Source organism: Pseudorca crassidens, chromosome 11, assembly GCF_039906515.1.
Source record: "Pseudorca crassidens isolate mPseCra1 chromosome 11, mPseCra1.hap1, whole genome shotgun sequence".
Taxonomy (NCBI): domain Eukaryota; kingdom Metazoa; phylum Chordata; class Mammalia; order Artiodactyla; family Delphinidae; genus Pseudorca; species Pseudorca crassidens.
In genome coordinates, this window is record NC_090306.1 from 97,910,125 (window position 1) to 97,933,059 (window position 22,935).

General features: G+C 42.9%; 1 protein-coding gene across 9 annotated transcripts in view; it reads left to right on the forward strand.

The window, feature by feature from the left end:
- Positions 1-22,935, forward strand: part of TNRC6B (trinucleotide repeat containing adaptor 6B) — a 261,509-nt gene that overhangs the window by 187,796 nt on the left and 50,778 nt on the right. For 6 of the 9 annotated variants that reach the window (XM_067698163.1, XM_067698165.1, XM_067698168.1 and 3 more), the window contains 8 exons: positions 106-127; positions 6,993-7,331; positions 9,560-11,908; positions 13,532-13,690; positions 16,596-16,771; positions 19,037-19,111; positions 20,857-20,902; positions 22,526-22,674. In XM_067698163.1, the coding sequence (XP_067554264.1) occupies positions 106-127; positions 6,993-7,331; positions 9,560-11,908; positions 13,532-13,690; positions 16,596-16,771; positions 19,037-19,111; positions 20,857-20,902; positions 22,526-22,674 (3,315 nt within the window). The remainder of the gene's footprint in view (positions 1-105; positions 128-6,992; positions 7,332-9,559; positions 11,909-13,531; positions 13,691-16,595; positions 16,772-19,036; positions 19,112-20,856; positions 20,903-22,525; positions 22,675-22,935) is intronic. The other 3 variants (XM_067698167.1, XM_067698170.1, XM_067698171.1) reach the window with 2 other exon arrangements.

Genomic DNA, 22,935 nt, shown 5'->3' on the forward strand with positions numbered 1-22,935 from the left:
TGTATCTGACACCTTGAATTACTAATATCAGAATTAAAGTAGTCTTAGAATACAATACAGAATTAGAAAGCAAGTCTCATTTACTCACGTCTCTTTATTTTGCAGGTCACGGAACAAAAAACCAAAGGTAAGATTTTTTTTTTCCTTTTTAGATTTATGCTCTTTTGTGTTTAGATTTTACACTTTGCTGACTCAGCCTCCAATCCACTTGATTCGTGACAGTGGGTGTAGAGTAATTAAGTTTGGCTGTTTGCAGTCACTGAAGAGCAGTAATGACAAATTAAAAGTACTTCGTGTTTCTAGTTGGCCTTACCTTTTTGGGGAGGGAAGAGAGATCAGACAGTGTAATACCTTGTTTTGAAAGTAAAGAGGTCATGATTTTGAACTGAACCTTTTCAAAATTTTTCTTAGAACAATAGCAAAAGCAACACACTGGTCCCTACTTTACAGATGGGTTGTTCACCACCTTGCAGAGGGTTGTTCACCACCTTGATCCATGATAGGCATTGAGTCTGAAAATGAGTGTTACATTTAGGATGCTCATGCTGTCTTCTGAACTAGAGCCTGGAATATGCTTTTAAAAAAGATAATGCACTTTCTTTTTTTTTTTTTTTTTTTGCGGTACGCGGGCCTCTCACTGTTGTGGCCTCTCCCGCTGCGGAGCACAGGCTCCGGACGCGCAGGCCCAGTGGCCATGGCCCACGGGCCCAGCCGCTCCGCGGCATGCGGGATCCTCCCGAACCGGGGCACGAACCCGCGTCCCCTGCATCGGCAGGCGGACTCTCAACCACTGCGCCACCAGGGAAGCCCTGCACTTTCTTACAAAATTGTGATGTGTTGTAAACAGAAGCAGATGTCCCTGAGGTCCTTCTCGACCTCTAATGGTCTGCGTGTATTCAGTTCTTTCTCTTTTGTTCATTTTGATCATGCAGTCTTGCATAATCAGTGGTCATACTTTTGGTCAGTTCTCCTTAAGAATGGGAGACTTAATTCCTTGAGACCAGTGTTGTAACTCCTAACCTCACCTACTTAAATATGTTGTTCTCTGCTAGCATATGCACTAGAATCATTTGCATAGACTTGTCAAAACACGCAAGCCCAGTCTCCTCCCAAACCTTCATGGTCCCAGGCCACAGCCCTAGCAGATCAATGTAGGGAAGCTCTGCAGGGTGACCACAGTACATGTCCCAAGTTGAGGACCACTGCCCTGGATGAAGGGAATCAGATGTGATTATAACATGGGGGAACAAAAGGGTCATGGAGAGGCCAAGGCTTGATGGGAGGTTCTCTAATGACTGATTTCTAGATTGTTTTGTTTCGTTTTATTGGACCACCAGGCCAAAGTATGTCACACAGTGGTGGAAGACTAATAAAGATGGTACTAGTTTCTTAGGAAACTTAGTTCTGGAAAACTAAAAAATTCTCAGATGAGTAGACATTACTGTCATATATTTCTAATCAAAAAGCATTTCAAAGAGAATATAGTCTGGAACTTTGTAGTGATTTATAAAATAAACTGAGAGAAACTACTACTAGCTGTAATTATTTTAATTAGTTAGAGAGAACAGTGTTCTCCCCTTGTACTTCCAGCCAGTTTCTAACCCAGGGGTAGGCATTATTTTGGAAGTATCTATAAATTACTTGTTTGAAATATAAATTATACTTTACCATAGAAATAGAGTTATTGATAGTAGAACAGTGTCCATATTTTCTAAACCAGTATACTGTCTAGGAAAGGATTTTGGCATATAAGTATATTTATAGGACTTTTTGATGGTTTATGAGGACAACAGATGAGAAAATTGGCATTTTCCTAAGAAATCCAGACTCTGTGGTTGCTGGAACACAGTGGTTGGGTTCCTGGGCCTGGCCACAGTTCTTAATACTTGTGACTCCAAGAACCAGTTGAGCTGTCGAAATAAGCTGCTCTGTGTACGTTAAGTGGTATTTCTATTGGAAAACTGAAAATCCGTTAGAGTTTTCTTTCTTTTTTTTTTTATTTGTACCAGGTCTCTTCTCAGAATCACATTCCTCTTTTCTCTGCCAAAGCCTTACAAATTAAACTTTTTTTTTTTACTTACTACCAAAGTTTCCCTCCATTTAGGGTTTTTCTCATACCTACCATAAAATGGAATACAGTTTCACAGTTTCCATACCCCCCTATCGCCACCACCCTCCCACTCAAAAATTAAAATAATCCTGAAGTGAGCTGAGAGCCTGTTTTGGGTCTCATAAGGGATTTAATTGTTAGAACTGGGGAATAAAAATTATCCCTGAGGTATGTTAGACCATAAGTAGAAGGAGGCCCTGATTTTTCTACCTTTTTTATCCCGTTTTACAGCCACATCTTCATCTTTGTTCGCGCGAGCCTGCCTAAATCCCATTTTTCTTCCCTCAGCTGATGTTTCTGGGTCCTATTCCCCTTCCCAAAGATGGTGCCTGCCTCAGGCAGCCTCCCCTTAACTCTGAATCCACCTCTCTTTCCCCAACAGACCCTATATAAAAAAAAAGACTGTGTTAGTGCCAAGTCTCTGGTTGTACAGAGGACTGAAGTAAGGTTTGTCCGTACTTCAGAGAAAAAGTAAATTCAGCATATTTTCTTTATTTTCCATCATTTAAAAAAAGTGAGAATTTTGGAGAAAACAGGACAGGGCTTTCAAGTGGAGGTTAGGTGAAGACATGGGCCAGAGCTGGGCCTGCTATTCAAGTAGCAAATAACTAAAAGGCACTTAAGGTAGAAGCTGATCTCCTCCTTTGTTGGATATTGGTCTTGGAATTGGAAAAGTTTGTGGGATTGATGTAATAGACCAGATTTAACAGGGGTGAAGGGTATGATTAGGATTGAAGAAATAGACTATGTAATGGAAGAGTTTGGACATAACCATTTAGCATTGTTAAAAAGATGTTAGATCTTAGGGTGACGGTTGGCTTAATGGAAGTTATCAGTATGAAATAACCGATTTGTAGAAACTAACATGACCTTAAGCTACATTACTGGAAATACAGTATCTAGGCAGGGATTCACAGTTCCTGTAATGGGCACCACTCTATGCAAAGGAACAGAGATCAACCTCTATGGACTATGAAGAGTTTGGGCCAGAATGGTCAAGGAATTTGAACCTGTGTCCCCTCTGGCAGGGTTAAATACTGGAAGGGGTGGGGAGTGTTTAACTCTCAAGGAATGCTTCCCACATGGGGAAGCTATGGTAACTATCTTCAAAGATTTGAAGGGCTCTGGTGCCTGACACTTAGCAGTTCCTTGGTAAATGTCTGTTGGTGAGTCAAAGCAACAGGGAAAAGCTTCCAGCTCAATATAAATTAAAATTTTCAGATACTGCTGTCCAAAGCAGTACTTCATAACCTTTACCCAGTTTGGACACAGCAGAGAAACAGCACTTTCCCATCAGCATACCTGAGGAGGTGGACCACTGTTGTACAGTGGCCACAACTCCGGCTTTTGAGTCCATTCCAGAAGTCATTACAGTGGGTGCGTGGTGCTGCGTGCACTGAATAACCTTGGGTCTACTCTGATTGATTAATATTTGAGGTAAGCTTTCTCCCCCCGAGGTCCAACTAGTGCCCATTAGAATGACAGCGAAATCATTAGTCATTTAACGAGGAGAGAAGCTTCCAGGGAGACAATCTGGACAAAGGCCAGTGTGCATTGAGTATGGGGAGTGAGTGGAAGGTAAAGAAATGGAGACAGTGCTTAGAGGTTACCGAACAGTGTTGAGTGTGTGTCAGCCACTCTGTGTGTCATCAATCTTTGAGATTTTTTGTATTGCATTGTAACTCATTATTATTCACCAAGAAAATTTTCAGTCTAAAATAATGTCTTCTCTAGAGCTTGTTTGTATTTTAACTACTACTTTTAAAACATTTCTAGAAGGGTTTTTTGTTTGTTTGTTTTTGTTTATTTGTTTGTTTTTGATGTTTGGTACCATCAAGGTATTTAAAGAATAAAAATTAATTAAAAAACCGAAACAAAAAGGTGTTTAAAGAAAATAGTTTGTATTGGTCCTACCCGTATCGGAATTTTCTTAAAGAATACTTTTATCTGAAAAAGAATCTTATTGAAGTTTTTCAGAAATAGAGGCAATTAGAAGTTCAGACTGTAAGATGAGAATGGTATTAAATAATGGCAGCAGGGAAGGGGAAAAGATTCAATCATTAGAGTAAGTAAATGGCTTTTGGGGGTAAATGAATGCAAATTAGAAAATAGGATACCCAGCATTTTTCACGTCTTTATTTCCCTGATGCAGAGATCATGTTTAAGCCACAGACTTTCTCTCTGGAAAATAAGAAACTGTGCCCTTATTTTGAGCAGCTCATCTTTAGAAATATTTGCACCACAAGCTATTAAAATCACTAAGGTTCAGAAGAGAAGAGAGAGGGCCCAAAAAGTAATTCAGACTTAATCATAATTTCCCTCTCCTCTGTTACTGCCTGACTTTCTGGAGCATGACGTGGCACACGCACTGATTCTGATGTCTCTAGTTGGACTTTCGGAAGTAGGTCGGATTGGGCATCCTGCCCAACAGCTGCATTGCCCTCCAGTTAGTGCCTAGAGTTGTGACTGGCTTTTAAATGTTGAAAATTCTTGAATTTACAGAAAGATGTAATTTTTAAAAAAAACAACAATAAGAATTCATTCAAGTCCTGAAACAGCTTGCTCTTAACATGTATCACAGGCAGGCTTTTTCTGACTGTGTCCTAGAGTTTTGAATGGCTCATCTCCCAGAATAGAGCACCATGTTGCAAGGAGAGTGGTCAAGCGGTGGTCCTGTTTTACAATGACTTCATCGTTTATGATCCATTCTACCTCTGACGTGATGGTGGGAAAATGCCTTGAGGAGCTTTTGCAGGGAATCTTGCACAATACACAGTACCCACCAGATTTCTTTGGTTATGCTATGAATGTTATAAAGTTAGTCGAACTGATGTTCAGATCTCAGCTCTGTAGACTCTCCTTACCATGTCTTACTCTATTTTAGAGAAATGAGGGAAGGCATGTAACAAACCTGGTTACCTTAAAGTGGAGATTCTAGCCCTCTTATAGAAGGGTAGCCTTGCAGAAGCATAACTCCTTCTGTCCTAAAAACTGGTTGGGAAGAATCCCGCCAGCCTTTGTCAGCTTCTTGTTTATTCTCATAATAAGGGGAAAGGGGATTGGGAATGCCATGTGCTACGGAATCCTCCAGGCACAGATAGAAAATGAATCATTAAATAATTCATCTTTATTCATTCATTATCAGTTATTTATCCACTGGCTGTTATAAGTCATGCAAAGCGTACTATATTAATAATATTAGATAATGACCAGTTTATTTTCTTAAGAAATATGTTTATTTACTTATTTATTCATTCATTCATTCATTTATCCTCTGACCTCCCTTCCTTACTAGGAGGCCCAGAACTGCCTCATGATTGACTAAGGTTAGACCCAAGCATTGCTTTGCAGCTAGTTCAGGCTCCTACTCTTTTTTTTCCTGTCACTCAACAGTACTCACCAATGTCCAGTGGGTATAGATTGGGCCCCCTGATTTTTGATGATGTACCTCTCTCCTCATAAAGGACCCAGTTCAACAAGCAACATGCTGGCCCAGCATCATTTCAGCAGTTAGAGCAATACTGCCACCAGGGCTGGCCCTAACATGACTCTGGGTGTCAAGGATTTGGGCCTCAGAATCATCTGAATTACCAGTCTCAGTGATTGTTTCTGTATTGCTGCCAGCCTGCATTTGCCAGGTGGATATTCTTGGAAAGGGTGGCAGTCTTTTGGTAAGATGAAGCAAGGGAGGTGCAGATCCAGAGGAACATTTTCTGTAGGGTTGAGGGGAAGCCAAGGGGTCCTGCAGAGCTTCACGGTCGTCTCAATGTTCCAGTACTTCCTGTTTGCCATTGTAAAAGTGAGGGAAAACCTTAAGTATTTAAAGTAAATAGGAGAACTATCTACATTTTGAAATTTTTATTTTAAATGAACAGTTGAAAAAACACACACAAGGTCCACTTAATTTTTTTTTTTGGACAGAAGCAAAAAGATAACATTTCTAATGTTTACACAGAGTGCCAAGAGTCTTTGAGTTCAGGTGGCTGTAGAAACCAAAACCAAGTTGATTTTGTGATTCTCTAGGCCTGGGGTTCCCTGTAGGGGTCTACTCTGTGCCAGGCCCTGAGAAAGAAAGATGAAAGATTCTTGCCATTGAGGAACTTCTGGCATGGTGGGGAGAAGGGTCTGTAAATGGAGAATGTCAGTATAACCAGTTCATTCAGTGGTACAGAGATGGACAGCATGTTCCAGGATCCCAAATGAAGGGTGCGTAGCCTACCTAGTCCAGGGACTTGGGGGAAATTTTCTCAGAGGCCAGTCTTTCAGGATGTGGATGAAGGGAAAGGGCCCTTGGGCTGAGAGCCTTGAACCTTTACCATGGGTTTTGTGTGGGGTTTGTATGCATCCTTAGACCTTCTAGGCAGCCCACTGTTGATTTAGGGGAGTGAATGGTGCTTGCTTCCCTCTCTTCCTTAGTGAATGGAATGTAATTCCATGATACCTCAGTCTTTGAATCCTTGTCACCATCACTCGTTGCCCTTACCGTACCTTCGGTAAACTGAAGATGCTGGGGAATCTGGAAAGACCATGTCCCTCAGAGTTGGGTGAAAGAAGAGTTGTCTTATTAGAATTGGTCTCATGGAAACTTTCTTAAAAATAATCTTCAGGGCTTCCCTGGTGGCGCAGTGATTGAGTCCGCCTGCCGATGCAGGGGACACGGGTTCGTGCCCCGGTCCGGGAGGATCCCACATGCCGCGGAGCGGCTGGGCCCGTGAGCCATGGCTGCTGAGCCTGCGCGTCCAGAGCTTGTGCTGCGCAACGGGAGAGGCCACAACAGTGAGAGGCCCGCGTACCGCAAAAGCAAATAATAATTTAAAAAAAAAATAATCTTCAGAAAAATGAATTTGATCTCAAAGGCTGTTTCCCAATCTCTCTCTTTCAGTGCCCGAAGTGACGAAACCAAGTTTAAGCCAACCAACGGCCGCCAGCCCAATTGGCAGCTCTCCATCGCCACCAGTCAATGGTGGCAACAATGCCAAAAGGGTGGCAGTGCCGAACGGACAACCGCCAAGCGCCGCCCGCTACATGCCTCGGGAGGTGCCGCCGCGATTCCGTTGCCAGCAGGACCACAAAGTGTTACTAAAACGTGGGCAGCCTCCTCCACCGTCCTGCATGCTCCTCGGGGGCGGGGCGGGGCCTCCTCCCTCCACAGCGCCAGGAGCAAACCCCAACGCACAAGTGACAGGAGCGCTGCTGCAGAGCGAGGGTGGGACCGCACCAGGTGAGGAGCCTAATGCAGGTGAACGGGAGGCACAGCGGCTGCAGGGAGTGAGCATGTCGCTTGCGTTGCCCATGTAAAGTCCACGTTAATTATATAGACGCTTGGGGTTACTCAAAAGATGGGGGAGGAGCCCAGTGTGAGATGTGTACCAGCATTTCTCTTCTGAAACTGGGTTTTGGTATCCAATGAGTGTGTGTGGTCTTGGCCTGAGCGTCTAATGTCGCTGCTGTTTTTCCTCTCTCTTTGGGGCCTTTTTTCCTCCTCAGACAAGAGCATTACAGTTCGAGCCTCCATAGTCCCAGCTTCCCCCACAGGTGTGTGCTCAGGGGGCGACGGAAGTGAGGCTAGTGCAGAGGCTGGTTCTGAATCTTAGACTCCCGTGTTTACGTTCCTGGAATGCCAGGAGAATAGAGAGAATGGTCTCTTAGATGATAATGTAGAATCTTGGGAGGATCCCACATGATACCATTCTTTTATTAGATTTTTAAAATCAGTATTTCTTTAGAGAGCCCTGGATTTTGAGCTTTGTTAAAAACTGTATGTAGATATAAGGGATCTTTAGCTGAAGGGTCCTACTGGAAGTTTTGAGTGTTTTTAATAGATGAATACTAAACAGCTAACAGTAAAGAACTTCCAGGTGCCATCCCCCCCTTTTTTTTAAAAGCTTATAACAGATTTCCACGTATTCTTAAAATATTTTTTGAGACTAAATTAAAATTCAGAGCTTGAAGACCATCAGGCAAGGACAATGGGCTGGTGGTTGTTAATGACAGGACGCTTTATTCTAGTTCTGATTTGAACATAGAATTGCCTAGATAATTCTGTTACCATCTTGTGTGCCAAGCGAAGATGGAAAGAAAGCTCGTGGTGACACAGGCTTCATACAGAGATAAGCCCTGTGTATGAGGCTTCTTGTGGTAGCTGTCAGGCCAGGCCCAAATCAGGCAGGGAAAGGCCTCCTGGCCCTTCCTTCCTGTCCCCTTGTAACCAGCTGCAAAGGGAAGTGTGAGGCAGCGGTTGTGCCGGGCACTTCAGCAGCTGAGTCTAGCCAGGCGTGGACATCGACATGGGTCCAGTGTGAGTCAGTCTCCTGTTTACATTCTTAAAACCAAGGAGGCCCCTAATCTCAAGAGTTTGAGATTCTCTGCTTCCTTATTTTTATATGGCTCTATGTAATAGTTTTTTTTTTTCAATGTCATATTGATTTAAAGTTCTTTGGTGAAAAGAATAAGTTTAGAAATTATTGGGCTAAAAACAGGTCATTTTTTCCCCCCACCAAATATAGTAAATTCCATCAAATATGTGCTGAGCCAGACTATTTTATCAAGTTCCTTGGGCATACAAACTGATTCATGCTTGTCTGCCCCTAGCATCTAGCTGGATGGGCATTCCTCATTCAGTAGATGCTTACTGAGTAGCAGTTCCCTGGTCGCCATGTGGAATTCAAACGTTATTAGCAAGGTAGGTCTCTGACTAAAAGGCACTAACGTGGGGAAAGGAAGATGTGAACACAGTACACTGAGCAAAATGGCTCCAGACAGGGAAAGGTGGTTTTCAGGTGGTAAAAGCTCAAAAAAGTTTCATAGAAGAAATGGCACTTGAACTCGGCCCAGGAAGACAGGTAAATTTCAGTTTGTGAATTCAGAAGGAAAAAACAGGCCGTGCCTATGTGGAATGGTGCCAGGGTGAGGAGGTGCAATTTGTGGAATGTGGGCATCGTCAGAGAGAGTAGTGGAAGATGAGACTAGAAGAGTCAGTTGGTCCCAGGTTGTGGAGCATCTTGATCAAACTTCAGTCCAGAGAGTTTAGCTTTATTCTTGTACACTAAGAAACTATCCACTGCCTTCCATACAGCAGTGATATAATCAAAAGTGTGCTTTAGAAAACTCACTGCAGCCAGGAATGTTCAGCATGGATTGGAGATACAAAGCAAGTACAGGGTGTTATTGCCTTGTCTGAAGATACAGGAAGGCCCTTCTCTGTCACTAGGAATGGCAAGAGGGTATCTTTGAGAGATGCTGAGGGGGTGAGATTTAGCAAATACACCAACCAGGCAAAACAGAAGAGATGACTAAGACGGGTGTGATACAGTTTACCAAGGCAGGCAGCTGGGTAGAGAGCTAGTTTGTGGGGAAGCATGGTGAACTCTCCTCTGGGGCACTTGGAGCTTGGGGTGTTAATAGAGCATGCATATGCAGCTGTGATTGATGAGACACTCTCTTTCTCAGAGTCAGCCCTTGGAGGTGCTGCTGCTTCACATTATGCAAATCCCACTTGGGGCCCGGGAGCCTCCTCCAACAACGGCGCCTCCCCCAACCCTATTCACATCTGGGACAAGGTGATTGTAGACGGGTCTGACATGGAAGAGTGGCCTTGCATTGCCAGCAAAGACACTGAGTCTTCTTCCGAAAACACCACCGATAACAACAGTGCCTCGAACCCTGGCTCTGAGAAGAGCACTCTGCCAGGAAGCACCACTAGTAACAAAGGAAAAGGGAGCCAGTGCCAGTCTGCAAGTTCTGGGAACGAATGTAATCTTGGGGTCTGGAAATCTGACCCTAAGGCTAAATCTGTTCAATCTTCCAACTCTACTACAGAAAGCAACAATGGACTAGGGAATTGGAGGAGTGTGAGCGGTCAGGATAGAATTGGACCTGGCTCTGGCTTCAGCAACTTTAACCCAAATAGCAACCCATCTGCCTGGCCAGCGCTGGTCCAAGAAGGAAATTCTAGGAAAGGGGCATTGGAAACGGATACTAGTAATTCCAGTGCACAGGTTAGCACAGTAGGTCAGGCATCCAGGGAACAGCAGTCAAAGATGGAAAATGCGGGTGTTAATTTTGTTGTCTCTGGCAGAGAACAGGCTCAAATTCATAACACTGATGGACCAAAAAATGGAAACACTAACTCCTTGAACTTAAGTTCACCAAACCCCATGGAGAATAAGGGAATGCCCTTCGGAATGGGCTTGGGGAACGCCTCCAGGAGCACTGATGCCCCTTCACAAAGCACTGGAGATCGAAAGACTGGGAGTGTTGGATCTTGGAGTGCAGCTAGGGGGCCTTCTGGAACTGACACAGCCTCTGGACAGAGCAATTCTGGAAACAATGGGAACAATGGAAAGGATAGAGAGGACTCCTGGAAAGGAGCTCCTGTTCAGAAATCAACCGGGTCAAAAAATGACTCTTGGGACAACAATAACAGGTCTACGGGTGGGTCCTGGAACTTTGGCCCTCAGGACTCTAATGACAACAAATGGGGTGAAGGGAACAAAATGACATCTGGGGTCTCTCAGGGAGAATGGAAACAGCCGACTGGGTCTGATGAGTTGAAAATTGGAGAATGGAGTGGTCCAAACCAACCAAATTCTAGCACTGGAGCATGGGACAATCAAAAGGGCCACCCCCTCCCTGAAAACCAAGGCAATGCCCAGGCTCCCTGTTGGGGAAGATCTTCCAGCTCCACGGGAAGTGAAGTTGGAGGTCAAAGCACTGGAAGCAACCACAAAGCAGGAAGTAGTGACAGTCATAATTCTGGCCGTCGGTCGTACAGGCCCACACATCCTGATTGTCAGGCTGTCTTGCAGACTCTTTTGAGCCGAACTGATTTGGACCCGAGGGTGCTCTCAAACACTGGCTGGGGCCAAACTCAAATTAAGCAGGACACAGTGTGGGATATTGAAGAGGTGCCAAGGCCCGAGGGGAAATCTGACAAAGGAACTGAGGGGTGGGAGAGCGCTGCCACACAGACCAAGAACTCAGGGGGCTGGGGAGATGCACCCAGCCAAAGCAATCAAATGAAGTCTGGATGGGGGGAGCTCTCAGCCTCTACAGAATGGAAAGACCCCAAGAACACAGGAGGCTGGAATGACTATAAGAACAACAACTCTTCCAGTTGGGGAGGAGGACGACCAGATGAAAAGACATCTTCCTCTTGGAATGAGAATTCCAACAAGGAGCAGGGGTGGGGAGGTGGACGCCAGCCCAATCAAGGATGGACTTCTGGAAAGAATGGTTGGGGAGAGGAGGTCGATCAGGCGAAAACCAGCAATTGGGAAAGTTCTGCCAGTAAACCTGTGTCTGGGTGGGGTGAAGGAGGGCAGAATGAAATCGGAACTTGGGGGAACGGTGGGAATGCAAGCCTAGCTTCAAAAGGCGGGTGGGAAGATTGCAAAAGATCTACAGCCTGGACAGAGACAGGCAGACAACCCAGTTCCTGGAACAAACAGCACCAACAGCAGCAGCAGGCACAGCAGCCACCGCCACCACAACCAGAGACTTCTGGTTCATGGGGAGGCCCAGCCCCACCACCTCCAGGCAATGGACGACCTTCCAGTTCCAACTGGAGCAGCGGGCCACAGCCAGTGAACCCGAAGGATGAGGAACCCAGTGGTTGGGAAGAGCCGTCCCCACAGTCGATTAGTCGGAAGATGGACATTGATGATGGCACTTCGGCGTGGGGAGACCCTAACAGTTACAACTACAAGAATGTGAATCTGTGGGATAAGAATTCCCAAGGGGGCCCAGCACCTCGAGAACCAAACCTGCCTACCCCGATGACTGCTAAATCAGCATCAGGTAGGCGATGGCTTTTTCTCACAGGTTTGGGTGAAGAAAAGAAATCCTAAACCAAGGCATTTTTATTAAGATGCATTTATTTAACTAAGCTTTGTTCTGGGAACCTTTCCTACGTTAACTCTAGGCTGTTGTTAACAGAGACTCTCTTTTTATAAAATGGTAGTGATAACAGATGCTGGTAGTACATTTTAATGTTCTTTCTTGGCAAAAGGAAAAAGTAGGCATTCCTGGGTTAGTCTCTCCAGTTTTTTTTTTCGTTTTGGTAATTGTATTGGTCTGCAGAATCCAAAAGATTTATATCTTGCTAAACAAACTGTGCTCTAGATTTAAAAATAAAGAATTAAAATAGGAGCAGAAATAGACCTGACTTCCATTCTGGTTCTGCCTGTGGACACATCCTCTGTGTTTCTCTTGCCCCGGCGACGGGAAGTAGTCTGTGTTGTTCTTGCAGAGGCCATCAGAAAATGCTGTAGCAAAGCTGGGATCTGGAAGGTTTCCATCGCTTTCCAGGTGATTTTTAACAGTTAACCTCTGGAAGTGGAGTACTTCTTTGTGTGGAGATCGTTATCTCATGATAATCAGTTGTCCAGAATTAAACTTTCTTCCCTCCTTATTTGAGTAGGAAACATCATACCTGGTAAATTAAAAATAGTGCTGGTGAAAATTTTTAAAAAGGTGGGGCGGGGGTGGGAGGAGCGTGGGATTTTGAACTCTTTAAAAAAAAAAAAAGTAGTGCTGGTAATCATTCTTAGTTTGGCATTGTCAACTTGAATGTCCTCATATAGTTCAACAAATTAAGAGGATGCACCATTCAAGTGTTTGTTTTTTTTAGTTAAAATTAGTCATAATATTTAATTTTCCACTTTCCAGAGTAAGCTTAGTATTCAGTGAATCCAGTTATGGACACTTAGAAAATGATTACTTTTAATTAGTTCTTCTCTTGAAATATTGAAAAGAATGAGGAAGGAAATGAAGATTGCTCATTAGTTCCCTACCTAGAACATGTAAAAATTTTTATTCATATAGGAAAAAACCTTCAAACTGTACAGAAAAGCAAAAGGTAATAAGTAAAAGAATCTTAGCCCCAGGGTCTCTCCCTGCAGGTCTTAGAATTTTGTGTGCCATTCAAAAATTTCGTTCATACCTATAGCAAAATATATCTATCCTTTAAAATTTTTACACGGAAGGGATTGTACTATATACACTGTTCTTCACCTTGCTTTTTTCATTATTCTTAAAAACTTTCCACGTTAGCATGTACATTTCTGTCTTTTAATTGCTTCGTGTATAGTATTCATTTGATGGGCAAATCACGATTGGTCTCACTGGTCCCTTTTTGGTAGATATTTAGGTTGCTTCCAAATGTTATCTGACAGTGGGCATTGTTGTACATGTAATTTCATCTACCTTTACAAGTATATCTGTGGTATAATTTCCTGGCAGTGGAATTACTGGGCAAAAAGTTAAAGTGACAATGCCAAGTGCCCTCCATGAAGGTGGTACCTATTTCTATTTCCACCAACAGAATTCAGGAGTGCCTGTTCCTCCTACCTTCACCCCCAGTGGATACTATGGTGTTCATTGAACAAATCATTCTTAGAGATACATGTCCTTTCTTTACAGTCTGGAGCAAAAGCACACCACCTGCTCCAGATAATGGTACTTCAGCTTGGGGTGAGCCAAATGAAAGCAGTCCTGGGTGGGGTGAAATGGATGACACAGGAGCATCGACCACAGGCTGGGGGACCACACCCTCCAGTGCTCCAAATGCCATGAAACCTAGTAAGTATACGGCATTATTTTTGAGGGAGTCTCTTATAACTTTGGGGGTCACACATTTTGGTGAGGGCTGTTGTTAAACTGTTGTTCCAGTGAGATTCAGGACCTTGAACCTTTAATAAATGGTTAGCAGCAAATGCTGGGGACTTGGCATAAGTAAAAATGCTTACAGTGAACTAAAAGTCATGTTAGTTTTGTTGATTTCGTTTTAACTTAGGTGTAGTGTCTGGCCAGAACTGAAATTTTCATGTGGTGCTTTTTTTTTGCTCAGTAACTTAAATATTGCTCATTAGATCTATTTTGCGTCTCTACTCTCACGTTGGTATAATTTTTTTTTTAACTCCTGGCTTTTAACGTGGAACAAGGTCTCTGCTGCCCAGTGACTTCATCCTTCCGTTCCTTCCTTTCCCCTTTGTCTCTCTTCTCATACGTCCACCCACGTAAGCACATTTAAGGTTTCTTGAACCCAACAAAGATTTCTTCATTTGAATTTGTACACAAAGCACGTCACACTTACTCACGATCATTGAGAATCTGAGCTATACGAGATCCAGCTGGCAATGTGCAGTCAGAGTAATTTGCAAACTTTGTAAGTGGGTGCTGCGGGACGCCCCACTGGGTGGTGCTCAATTGAAAAATTCAGTTTCGAGTATCTGTTTTCACTTGTTTATAGTTTTCTTAAAGAGTATTCCAACATCCCTTTTCTACCATATTGCAGACTTAAGGAATTGTCTTTTGATTAAAAAATGTGGTCAGACTGAATACTCAAAATTTGAACAAGAATAAAAAAATTCTGCTGTCAAGTTTATTTTATGGTATGTATGATTCTCACCATGCCACAGGAAGGAATATCATCTTAGCTGTCTGTATTCTAGAAACTCACTCTTGTTCCTATGTAACTTGACTGCATTTTAAAAATTACGAATCTCCTTCACTTCATAGAAATAGCTTTATAAAGAATTTGATTTCGTCTTGATTTTCATTGCAAAATTGGTTGTATCATCATGGGAAATACCATCCTGTAGACTTGGACTAGATCCAAAATGCTGTTGGAAGGCATTAAGCAGACCCTTGGCACAAGGAGGTACTTCAGCAGTGCTTTCAGGATTTTTATGTGTCTTTCCCAACTTCAGGATCATCTTTTGTCCATCACAAAAGACTCACTTTTCTCCAGATTTTAAAAAGTCTTCTACTCTTCAGGATCATCTATATCTGCAGTTAAAGCTGTAGTTATATTTACTCCTTCTCTGGGTAATTTCAGTGTGTAATAGAGGAAGGGGCTAGATCATCACAGCCTACCAAATTGATGCTGATAGTTAACCTGTGATCTTGTCTAGACTGCAGATACCTTATATCTGGTGTGGGCTCTGTGACTAAAAATCGGAGCTTTCTAATCTTTCTCCAAGAAGTCATTTGTTAAAAGTTCAGCTCCTTTCTCTAGAAGAAGGGTTACGTGGATGTCGTCCTTCTTTGAAGGGGTCAGTATGTCACTTATGTTGGGTCTTTAATTCCTGTTGCTTGTCAGGATGTATAAAGCCTGTGTTTACAATAATAGTGGATAACCTCCTATGCAGAAGAAATGGTCCTGGTTATCAATGGCATTTCCAGCAGCAGAGGGGATAGCCCCCAAGCCCTGCCTCTTGCTGCCCAGTCACAGAGCCCCTGCAATGGGGGCTCAGTGAACCCCATGGAGGTTCCATCAGGTTCCCCATGGCGTTGCTGGGAGATGATGCCACAGTCTGAGGAAATCAACTGCCTTGCACCCTGTGTACTTGATGGGTGCCTGCGTGGCATCATAGGCCTGGTCCTAGGGCATGGCAGCAGTCATTCAAGGAAAGGCCTGGAAGAGACACCTTTCTGGCTCTAGACTTCACATGAAGCTATCTAAATCAAATAACTACCCCTTCATAAAGGTCCTGTCATTCGGTAAATTGAAGGTGTGGATGGAGCTTCTAGGCAGGATAGTGTATTTCCCTTCTTCCATCATTGTATAGAGTATCATTACCACAAAGTGTATCCATCAGTTCCATACATTTTCAGAAGGAGATTAAGGATTATCCCAATCTCCAAATTAAAGATCTTTGTTTAAAGGGGGATGTTGGTGAAATTTGACCCTGGATACTGATGACGTCCTATTTCGTCGAATATTAGAGCCCTGATTTCCCTCTGTCTTTGTTCTGTTTTCCTTGTTCCCTGTCTACCACATTTCCTCTGTCTGTCTTTTAAAAGCCATTGCTTATACATTGTCTTTGCCTAGGATCTTTTTAGTACCTAATCCATTTCAAGTGTGTAAGTAAATCCAATAACTTTCAAATTTTCATGGCTATATGTGAATTTCTCTTCTTTCACCATAATTTTGATACTCAAAATCTAATACAGTTTTCTTTTTTCATCCATTTTGCATGTTCTTTTCTTCACCCCAAGCAAGGTAGACAGTTGTTCTTTACCATACCTCATATTTGTAAAGTCCATTATAAAGTTAACCACATACTTTTAGGAGGGTAAAACTAAAGAATGCAGTAAAACATCCTCATTAAGAGGAACAGATTTCTCTAAATTGAGATGTGAAATTTCTTATAAGTAACGACAGCTTCTTTTCAATTGGGGGATTTCTGTCAACTTTGTATAAAGGGGGAAAAAATCATTGAACCAGAGGCCAGGAAATCTTGATTTGTGGTTTATGGACTTACTCTGTATCGTTGACCCTTTTTGGATTTCCATTTCTGCTCTGAAAAGTTCGAATGATGTTTGCCTTGCCGTACAGGTAGACTAGACACAATTACAAATACACTAAAATGTTGCATTTACGGGGAGTGGTTGTTGCGGTTATCATTATATATAGCTTATTGTTATATATACCTATATATTGTTATATATAGCGTACAGTTGGTTCATTCTTCTCTTAAAGATTCCAAATCTATGCAAGACGGCTGGGGGGAGAGTGACGGGCCCGTGACAGGAACCCGCCATCCCAGCTGGGAAGAGGAGGAGGATGGAGGAGTCTGGAACACCGCCGGCTCTCAGGGAAGTGCTTCCTCCCACAGTTCGGCAAGCTGGGGCCAAGGAGGAAAGAAACAGATGAAGGTAGCCCGCTTTAGAGATGTCTGGGCTTGCTTATTCTTTCTTAGAGGGCAGAACTGAGAATGTTTTCATGGACGAAGCCAGGCAGCTAGGGTCCCTGAGGTCCTCAGTGAGAGGGGAGGTATTTTCTTCAGAACAAGTAACTACTTCCTCTTTACCCCTCATCTTCCTTCCCCATGACCTTGAAATCTCCAGTGACAAAACTCTTGCTGTGGGTAAGATGGAATTTTCAAAGAAACGAAATTTTCCTCACTTTGGCTTCCATGTTAGAATAATTCTTTGGAAGCTGTCACGGCACACCTTATAAATGTTTTACGCTTTTGCGTTCTAAAGCCAAGTCAGTCCTTAGAGTAAATCCCCAGGAATGTGTAAAAGAGAAACCACAGTAATATGGTTTCTCCAACAGCAATCATCGCAACTCACTTTTATCTCGTTTGGGAAACTCCAAGGCCCAGGACCCTTTTCTCAACAAAATGAGGTGCCAGTGCATAACCCTGCGTTAGCAACTAGATGACTTATCTACATCCTGTACCAGTTGTGTTCTACACTTGTTACTTTCTGTATCTTAGAACAACTTAGTTTCTCCTTTGATTTGCATAATTTGATGAGGACTTTGGTTTTCAATCTAGAACCTGAACGACTCTCAGTAGAAGCCCTCTTTTTTCATTCCAGCCTCTCATTCCACAGATACATTGAGGGACATAGGAAGTGGGCAGCCATGTATTTAATTTGAGGATGGGAGCCTTGCTGCCCTAAGAAACGCTTCACAACTAAAAATCCTGGTTTTCAAATACCGGGTGCCATGTTAGAAGGTCTTCAGTGGCCAGGGGCTCTACCTTCATCCCCTTTGCCTGTGGGATTTTGTTCTGAATAGGATTACTCTCTTTTAGGCCTGAGAATACAGGTTGTTTCTGTTAGAGACGTTTTGTTTAAGCAGTCATTTACAGTTTTCCCTCTTAAAGGACTTTTATTACTCCAGTCACAAAAGAAATTATTCAGTAAACTTGCCAGCATTTTTAGTACATTCATGTTGTCTAGTCTGCTGTGGCTTTCTTTTTGTTATTTACAAATTAACAATAAGACCAAATTACAAGATAGTTCAGGAGACTGTTGAGGAAGCAACTGAGTGAAAGGTACTAGCCCACTCAGGGAACCACCAAGATTTAATGAAGTTAATTGGGAATTAAATATTTCTGCTCCATGACTGATGATTCTGACCTTTCATACTGAGGGCCTCTTTGTGTGTGTGATCAAATGCAGCTGACATAAAATTTACCATCTTAACCAATTTTAAGTGTATGGATCAGTCGCATTAAGTACATTCACATTGTTGTGCTGTCATCACTAACATCTGTCCACAAAGTAACTACCACTTCTCTCCTCCTTCCACTGAGGGTTTTTTTGACCTTCAAACTAAGTACCTTAACACTTGCAAGAATAATAAAATTGATCTGACCAATACCATCAGAACACAAATAGAATCTTTACCCGGAGAATGCACACGTGCACAAAGCCCCATCACCTGCCCCCACAAGGTCCCTGCCACAGTTCCACTCACCTTCTACGTAGAAATAAAAGTGGGACTGATGACTGGTGCCTTGTTCAGTGCAGAAACTAGTTTGTCCCATTAAGAAACAAGCAGAAGCCTACATCCGCCACCTTTGCACTGAAAACTAACTGCCCTCATAGTAACGGCTATGCGGTGAGCTTGATGATGGCGTCTTCTGCTAGGCTTCTTTCCCATTGGGGAGCCACATCTTTCCACTATGAAAACAAGCAGATGAAAGTGCTGCGTGGATGAGTTCCTCATTGTATCCACACAGAGAATAATGACTAGTTTAAATGGGCTCCTTTCCAAATAACATGCACTAGCATCAAACTCCTTTTCTTCACTCCTAATACAAACCGGCTTGGGTTACAAGGAGATAGTAAGAGAGAAAATACTAGCATGCAAACATTATGTTTTAGAAAACCTGCTATTGACCTTCTATTTGTAGGGTAAAAACACTAGCTGACCATATATTTTTCCAGTTACTTCTAATTCAGTGCAACGAATAAAGTAAGAATGAAAACATAGATGTAATAACTAAAGCGTAGTACTTTTTTAGGCTAACAGATAACATTAAAATAACTATAGTTAAAGAGGAATAGTTAGGGTTCAAAAAGGTAAACTCTTGGTTTTGCATTTTTAGTCAGTACTTATGCAACTCAGGAAGTTGAAATAAAATAAATTACTTGATTCTGAGGTTACATATTTCATTTCTCTAGTGCTCACTAAAAGGAGGAAACAATGATTCATGGATGAATCCCCTTGCCAAACAGTTTTCAAATATGGGATTGCTGGTAAGTTTTACTTTTTCATATGTGTAATGTATCCCAACTTTTACATTTAGTACAAATTTTAAGACCACTGCCACATATAGTACAAAAGTACAGATTTAGAAACTGGTTAAGCAGTATTCCTGATTTGGATTAGGCAGTATTTGTTCTCTATTCTTTTTTTCTTAACGAAATACTCCAGTATTTAAAGGGTACAGCTTTTGTATTTTTAGTCCTTGTATCCTTTTCCTTAGGCAGTTAGGGAAGAAAAAGCCAAGTACTTAAAATTCATATAATTTTTGCTGAGTACTGTAGCAGTTTTAATATTATAATTTTTAAAAAGACAGCAACTGCAGAATAACTAGGGAAATTATTTGTGATTAATTATATAGGCAGTTCTTGTAGAATTTCTAATTTTTTGATCTCTCGGGAACATTATGGGGACACCCTGTCCTGGTTGCCAAAAGACAAATGACTTGGCTGCACATTTCAAGATCTGATGACTTGACAAGTCACAAGAAGAAGTTGTCATCATTTGGCTGCCGCTCTTGGAATTTGATCCTGAGCCGACTGGAACTTGAGCACAGGGGTTTAATTCTCCAAGCAGCTGTTTAGCTGTTCCTCTGCCCATAGATTTACTGAAGCTAATTTGATGTGAAAATCGAATTTAGGAATATAGACACCAACAGCAATCAAAATTAGTCAGATTTTTGTTTTTAATATTTATTTCTTTATTTGGCTGCACCAGGTCTTAGTTGCGGCTTGCGGAATTTTTAGTTGCGGCATGCAGGCTCTAGTTCCCTGACCAGGGATCGAACCTGGGTCCCCTGCATTGGGGGCGCAGAGTCTTAACCACTGGACCACCTGGGAAGTCCCAAAATTAGTCATATTAAAAATGTTACTGGGGGCTTCCCTGGTGGCACAGTGGTTGAGAGTCCGCCTGCCGATGCAGGGGACACGGGTTCGTGCCCCGGTCCGGGAGAATCCCACATGCCATGGAGTGGCTGGGCCCGTGAGCCATGGCCGCTGAGCCTGCGTGTCCGGAGCCTGTGCTCCGCAACGGGAGAGGCCACAACAGTGAGAGGCCCGCGTACTGCAAAAAAAAAAAAAAGGAAAAAAGAAATGTTACTGGGACTTCCCTGTGGGGGAAGGGAAGTGGTTAAGATCCACTGCCAACACAGGGCACACAGGTTCGAGTCCTGGTCTGGGTGCTGCAGAGCAACTAAGCCCATGCGCCACAACTACTGAGCCTGTCTGTGCTCTAGAGCCCACAAGCCACAACTACTGAAGCCCATGTGCCTAGAGCCAGTGCTCCGCAACGAAGAGTAGCCCCCACTCGCCACAACTAGAGAAAGCCCGCGTGCAGCAACAAAGATGCAGTGCAGCCAAAAATAAATAAATAAATAAATAAATAAATAAATATATATATATATATATATATATATATATATATATATATATATATATATATATATATATAAAAATGTTACTGTTTTGGGACTTCCCGGGCGGTCCAGTGATTAGGACTTCGCGTTTCCACTGCAGGGGACACGGGTTCAATCCCTGGTCAGGGAACTAAGATCCCTCATGCCACTCAGCCAAAAAAAAAAGTTATTGTCTTCATTCCAGTTTAAGGTTCATTTCCAAGGACCTTGTATAGTCCTAGTAGTAAAGTAAGGTGTGGCTCACACATGAATAATGCCATTTCTCCTCTGATTCAGACGTTTAATTCAAGCCTTTAATCTTCCTTCACTCTTCTTTATTTTCAGAGTCAAACTGAAGATAATCCAAGTAGCAAAATGGATTTGTCTGTAGGTGTGTATCCCTCCACTAATACGAATGGAATATGTTGTTCATGACACCCTGTTGGGATCCCCTGCTCACTTTGAGTTGGGATGGGTGCAGTTCCTAGACACGTATTCCACACTCGCTCTGGGGAAGGCACCGTGCTTGACGTAAATGAGTAGTTTGTGCCACGTATAAAAACTTGAGACTTGGAGGCCACTGGGCAGCTGGGGAAGACGGTGTGTTCCACATAAAGGAGTCAGCCTTTGCTCGGCCGTTCGCACTTGTTGTCGTGGACGAGTGTAGGCTCAGCTTTGCCAGGTCCTCCAGTGTTTTCAAGAGAGGCCAGAAATTCAGATATGCATTGACATCCTGATTTTTTTTTTTAATGTCTTTATTGGAGTATAGTTGCTTTACAATGGTGTGTTAGCTTCTGCTGTTATAACGGAGTGAATCTGCTGTACATATACATATAGCCCCATATCTCCACCCTCTTGCGTCTCCCTCCCACCCTCCCTATCCCACCCCTCTAGGTAGTCACAAAGCACTGAGCTGATCTCCCTGCGCTATGCGGCCGCTTCCCACTAGCTGTCTCTTTTACGTTTGGTAGTGTATATGTGTCCATGCCAGTCTCTCACTTCGTCCCAGCTTACCCTTCCCCCTCCCCCTGTCCTCAAGTCTATTCTCTACATCTGCATCTTTATTCCTGTCCTGGACATCCTGATTTTTAAATAGTGGAAGCTAATCCAGATGTTTAAAAATGCTGTGTGTGGCCAAATAAAATATGTCTGTGGCCCTGCCAGAGTCAGCTCTCAGGTGGCCAGGTCTGTCTGCACTGGGATGTCCCATTATTGACCAACCCCCTCCTCTGCAAGTAGAGCAGATGCAGCATCAGCCCTTCATCTGTGGGACCTTCACAGTGATGCTGTTGCTCACCTGAAGGAACTTAAGAAGAATCAAACCGGGAAGAAAAGGAAACAATCCTAGGAGATAAGGGAAATAACCCCTGATCTGTGATTCTCTTAAATATGAGAGCAGCTAAAAAATGAGCTTCATGTCACTGTACCATAGCAAATTTATAGATATGTGAAAGAAAGTGGGAATAGCCATTGCACCTGGGAAATTACATTGTACCAGTAACATGGCACACCATCTCCTGCGTTCAGCATGAAGTTCTAAGTTTTAGGGCAACAACCATGCCTCTTTGCTCTTTTTATTCCTCATAATCGTGTTTCACAACCCCAGCTGTTTGTCTAGCAGATGCTAAAATATTAACAAGAGACACATCCTCTCACTGAGGACATTTGAATATATGAGCAAGATAATGTTCATCAAACATATCAATACCCGGTCTAAGAATTAGATTAGTTAGAGATTTTTTTACTAGGTTAGCCCTCAGGCTCTCTTTCAGTCTTCCATAGAAAACCGGCTACAGCTAATATATGTTGTGGGGTTTGGGGGGGATTGTTTGGTTTTGGTTTGTTTTTAAGGCATCCATATGTGTTCCAGGAAGGACCACCAGCAGCCTGAACCAGTAAAAAGCTCTTCTGGTCTTACACCTGCACCTCAGGGAGCGTAGTGGGACAGGTCACTCTTGGTCATGAGGGAGACATCGACTGTTAACATCCTCACTCCTTCTGTGTTACTTTTCAGGGAGCCTTCCGGATAAAAAATTTGATGTGGACAAGCGAGCAATGAATCTCGGGGATTTTAATGATATCATGAGGAAGGATCGATCTGGGTTCCGTCCACCTAATTCCAAAGACATGGGAACCACAGATAGTGGGCCTTATTTTGAGAAGGTGAGTTGAATCCTTGGTTTAAGATAATAATTCATGAGAACCACTTTGGTTCCCACTTGTCTTTTGATAATTAATTCCAGAAGGAAGCATAGAATTACTGAACTGAATGAGCGAGCAAAGCACAAACGCCACCTACTTTTGAATGGTGACATGAAAATAGCTGTTGTTGGCAGGTGATTAGGCAGCAGCTAGAACCATCTGTCTTTAGAATGTGAGTATTGCGAACAAGGTCTAAGTTTTGGGGAATTTATGAAGTTTGGA